Genomic DNA, 5,183 nt, shown 5'->3' on the forward strand with positions numbered 1-5,183 from the left:
GAGGCTGCCCCGCAGGTACGGAGCCTCCGCTCCGCCCGTCCCCGGCAGCGGGGAGGAACGGGGCGCGGGAGCAGCGTCACCCACGGGACAGTCGCGGGTGGCTGCGCCCCACCCGAGGAAGCACCCGCAGGAGAGCAAACCCCGAGTTAAGCAGGGAGAGCCAGGACGGCTCTCGACCCAGTCCCCGAAGGGAAGGCTGCGGCGAGGAGAGGGCAAAGACGGCCCCGGCAAGCGATAAAACGCTGCGTTAGTCAGTCAAAACACCAGACAACAGAGCTCAGCGAGGGTCAGGTGAAAAGCCCCAAGGCAAAGGAGTTTATTTGTAAACTGGTTTTTTGTTCCTGTGAGAGCACCAAAACAACTGCACAGGGTAATAGAGTTAAAAGGCAGATAGAACAAACCGGTGGATTTCACATACATTGAAGTGCTGCTGGTCACGACCTGTTAAAAACCCAACTGGAGATCAGCTTTGAAAGTCTGTCTTGGCTCCAGCTCTGCGACTTGCTTTGCTCCCGAAGTCAAGAAAGCATCTTTATCTTTTTAAAGAAGCACAGACAGACCGTCCTCCCACCAGCTCTTTGTATATCTGCATTACAGCTTTAGGGAGGGAGCAGCTCCTTTGCAATCCAAGCTCTGAAAGGTAGTTGAGTCTTTTTCCATATAAATATTTCAGAGACAGAAATGCCAAAGTCAGTAGAATAAGCTGTTGCTCTCAATGCTTTAAATTGCAGCTTTGAGTTTTGGATACTTTCGTTAGTTCACTCATTCTTGCTGTTTTTCAAAACAGCTGAAACACGCCACCTACTGGCCACGTATCCATGAATAAGAAGATGCATTACCCAGGCTCTCGTTCAACTTGGCAAAAATTCAGTCTGGTTGGTTGCTGAAGTACTGGGATGCAGGTCTAAAGAATAATACAGGTTAGAGCTCAGGGAGAGAATCCACACACCACTCGGATAAAGTGATCCAGCAAGCACAAACACACATAGTACCGTTAAAAAAGAATATTCAGGTAATATCTCTGCAAGGTAACTTCACCCGAGATCCATCTAGTGTTGAAAGTAGATTATTTTCTAAAACTGGAGCAGCACTTCAGCTCCTCAAACCAAGTTAGTAGTGTATAAAGGATAAAGAAAAACTTTACGTTTCCTGCTCTGTTTAAACTGTCCTATCTGAAATATGTTTGGGGTTTTTTTTCCCTCCACTCTTGCACTTAGTTGTACACTCCTACAAAACATAACCCACCACATTTGCACAACAGTGCATTTGTCTGTTGACTTCTATCTGAAATATGTTTGGGTTTTTTTTTCCCTCCACTCTTGCACTCCTACAAAACATAACCCACCACATTTGCACAACAGTGCATTTGTCTGTTGACTTGCGATCATAGGCTTTGTCACATCTCCTCAGTGACGCTCACACCTAAGTTGCCTCCAGAGAAGAAAGCGGTTCATAGGTCTCTTAAGGGAAGCAAGATGGTTCAGACACTCCTAGATGAGTCACAATTGGAAGCTCATTTTACAGTGCTAAGAATAAAAGTCTTAATTCTGTGTAACAAGTTGCACAAGAGAAAGTTCTTCAAAGTCATACCCCAAAAGAGAAACACAAGTATGCTGCAGTCAGACACTGAACTCCAGGTATCACCTCACCACCCACAACCACAACACACCAACATTTCAGCAATACATTCCCATTCCTAGTCTTACAGGCCCCATATGGCTAGCTTTTGGTTCCAAATCCTAAAAACACTTACATCAGGGCTGTACCTGAAATGGGTACAGCTATCCTAGAGGGCCAAGTTGCTACTTCCTGCTCTTGGTTTTGAAAAATGCTCTTCTGAGGAAGTGCCTATGTGCACACACCTTTATACCTATATAGTGTATATATGTGTGTGTGTGTCTGCATAAAGGCATGAGAGAAGGATCAGACTGAAGAGCTAGTTAGCTCAGTCCATTTCACAAGGCTTAAACAATGGAAAAGGGATACAGTTGAAGAACATAAACAGACCCTTCACAAGTGGAAGAGTAATGTATACATCTCTGAAGCCAGCTGTCAAACTTAGCTTTATGGCTCTGTATAAGAAGTTGTTTCCCCTCATGCCAAAGAAAGAAAAGTCAATATTAAAAAGAATAAAAAAATTCAATATACTTTGATGTAAGCTAAATCTCTAAAGCCACTCTGAGCAAGATCAGTCTTAGATTTTTTCCAAATTGATATAAATTCAAGCCAGAGCATTAGCAACCCTAGAAAACAGAAATAAGCAGTTTTTCATGTTCAACATCCAGAATTAAAATGCACCTTCACCACTAATGCAAGGAACATGCAAGTAGTTACAGTATAAATAAACCCCTTTTTTCATTGCTTAGATTGCATAGTACAAAACAAAATGACATGCACATATTAAAAAAGTGCTGGAAGGAAGGGGAATAATCAGCAGGTGCAAAGTGACTGCAATTTGTGACCAGAGCTTGTGTGTTCCACATTCAGTGCGCTAGTCATCTCTTCAGAGAAAAGAGTGAAACATCCCGGAGGCTGCGCAGGCTGGCGCTGATGTCACGCCTCTGTTTTAGATTGCATCTTCCCGTGTACTGGGTCACATAACTTCCAGGCACATGTCCCCTCCGGGAGAGAATATCCACCATGTGGCTAAGCTTCGACCTGATAGTGGTATAGTGGAAGTGCCTCTCTTTATGCAGTTTTTGGAAATATTCTGCCCTGTGACTGCTAGAATATTCAAAGGACCGGAGAGAAGAGAGTGAGCCAGTGGAGCTTGCAAGAGAGCACTGGGACAATGAAGACAGTGATCGCAGACTAGAGCTTGATACAGCCTTTCCAGTCAGAGAAGATCCTTCTTTTGACAGCTTCCTGTGAAGCAGGGGTGTTTCTGTGTACTCCTCTTCCTTTGTCTGTGTCACTGCAGTCTTCAGCAAAACTGAAGTCTGAGTGCCCGTCGTTTTAGCAGCGACAGAGGTCTGAGTGCCAGTTTCTGCTGTTACTGCAGAGGTCTGTGTGGCAGCATTACGCGCAGTCACTACAGGCTTCTCTTCCCACGGGCCGGTTTGAGTCGATGCGCTTTTCCGTTCCACTATGGCCTCTTGATCCCTGAACCACTGCTCTTCACAGAGGCAAGAATGGCCCAGGTTCCAGGGTTTGCCTCCAGAAGTATCTTCAGCCAGATCTAGTTCTTTCGACAGTTTCTTTGGAGTACTAGCCAATCTGGCAAATTCTGCTCTCAAGTTGTCTTCCACAGTGTATTCCCTAGGGGACTCGACTCTGTTTGCCAGGTGATCAAACATCCCACTGTTCCTGCTGCTGGACAGCCATTTAGGGCTGATGGGCATTGACTGGGCATAAAGAATCCTGAACTGGAGGTCAAAGTGTTCAACCACTTGACCTGACAACAGCAGTAAGTTACTGCTGTTCAGCTTCCCATCAGACCACGTGAAGCTATAGAAAACAAACCAAAATTCACAGTTAATCTCCAGTGCATTTCACCACATACAGATTGCAGGACTCAGCTAACAAGTGTGCATCAGGCAGGTATAAAAGTCAATAGACTATTCACTCTCTCCCTCAGGAAAAGCTCTACTTAGCCAAGGCCAAGTGCTTTGCTAGCAACAAGCTGTGTAAATCCATTTTCCAAAGCTGTTCCCAGTTTTGTGTTAGTCCCACTTAGACTCAGCTAGTCCACTTGCCAATGGCATTCATTAATACCAGGCAAACAGCAAAGTTAATACATCCTTCTTGCAAACCCCCTCCCTTTCTACAGCCTCATCAGGTACTAGCAGACCCCAATACTTGCCTGTAGGAGCCTGTTGTCACTCTGATGCCATCAATTAACATGAACTTCTCATGGACTTTACCAACAATTTTGGCACCCGACCTCATGTAGTATGTGTTCCCAGTGAGAGTTCGAACTCTCATCATCTGTTTCAGAAAATAAGGGTAAAAGTAACATGAGATACAAGTTAACTTTCAAAGAGTTCTGATCAGCCATTTTACTTAAAAGCAGCTGCACACACTACATAGTCTGCATGTGAGTGTTACTGGCTACACAGTGCTAAATTTCTGTTAGATTAGGGCAGTCTATGGAAAGAACAGCCAGTTCTTAATTACTGCCCACAAAGCTCAGACTCTTCCCCCATCCAGAGAAACTCTCACTGGGGTGAACATAGCCTGCCCAAGCCAGGCCGTAACACAGTCACATCAGCTTATGTTCAGAGGAATTAAGTAAACCACCTGGGTCAACAAGGCCTTTTAGGAGAAAGCAACTCTGCCTTAGTAAAGAAAAGGCTTGTTACCAAAGCTATACCACCCTGGAGCTTCCTGTATTTCTGTTTTCCTTTGCAAGCAGTTCCTTAGGCCAAAGAATAAAGCTACTAGATCTTGCAAAATTAAATGCTTGAAAATTGTTGCTTCTTCAGGACAGGGATCCCAGTGCACACTCCACCCAGCACAGCACCGCTGTAGCTCCTACGTATGGATAGTGTAAGGTAGGAGTGGACATGCCTTTTCTACATGGTTTTTGGCTAAGTTTGTGGACAGTTTCACATGCTGGATTACTACAGACAATACTGAAATCATGTGATACTGAGCCTTGATCTTCAGGAGCTGAGAAATATTTCAGAAAATACCCCTTTACATCCATTAATTAATAGACAGGATGCTTTAGTCTTTCAAGGAAGCCTCATGTTTTATAGAGGGTATCTTTGACATCCATAACCATAAACTGTACTACAAAAGAAGCCCAAACCCCACACACACTTAGTACTTACACTTTCCTGCTCAGGGCAAACTCTCAAATTCTTGCACATTTCCAAGAAATGGGGTAGGAAGTCTCGGTCAAGAAGGATATACACAGGGACTTTGCGGTTGTTATAGGCATCCTGCAGGTCACCAAAGATATCAATATCTGTGAAAGAATCCATCACAAGGGCAATCACCTGCAAGGAAAGTAACAACACTTGTTCAAAGGCTTTATTTTACACAAGGTCTTCCCACGATTTTCTCCTGCTGGTATCATTAAGGCCAGATCCACATTTCTTTGTCCTGCTGCACAGACCCTGGCAAGTTACAAAAGATTTTTGTATTCCCACAATGTCTCTGTCAATTCATTGTGCCCTGAAGCGCAAAGCATAAGCCTGAAGAGGTTCCTCCTTATCCGCTGCTGCACTGAATCACAG

The 5,183-nt window shown here is 44.5% G+C and overlaps 1 protein-coding gene across 1 annotated transcript; it reads right to left on the reverse strand.

The window, feature by feature from the left end:
- Positions 1–2,495: 2,495 nt before the first annotated feature.
- FAM83D (family with sequence similarity 83, member D) lies at positions 2,496–4,963 on the reverse strand (the record flags this gene model as incomplete). Its single annotated transcript, XM_010150958.1, has 3 exons — positions 2,496–3,447; positions 3,803–3,927; positions 4,776–4,963. Coding segments are annotated over 3 exons (1,265 nt in total), but the record flags the coding sequence as incomplete, so codon positions are not given.
- Positions 4,964–5,183: the final 220 nt, after the last annotated feature.

The sequence above is a fragment of the Eurypyga helias genome, unplaced genomic scaffold, assembly GCF_000690775.1.
Source record: "Eurypyga helias isolate BGI_N326 unplaced genomic scaffold, ASM69077v1 scaffold8204, whole genome shotgun sequence".
Classification (NCBI taxonomy): domain Eukaryota; kingdom Metazoa; phylum Chordata; class Aves; order Eurypygiformes; family Eurypygidae; genus Eurypyga; species Eurypyga helias.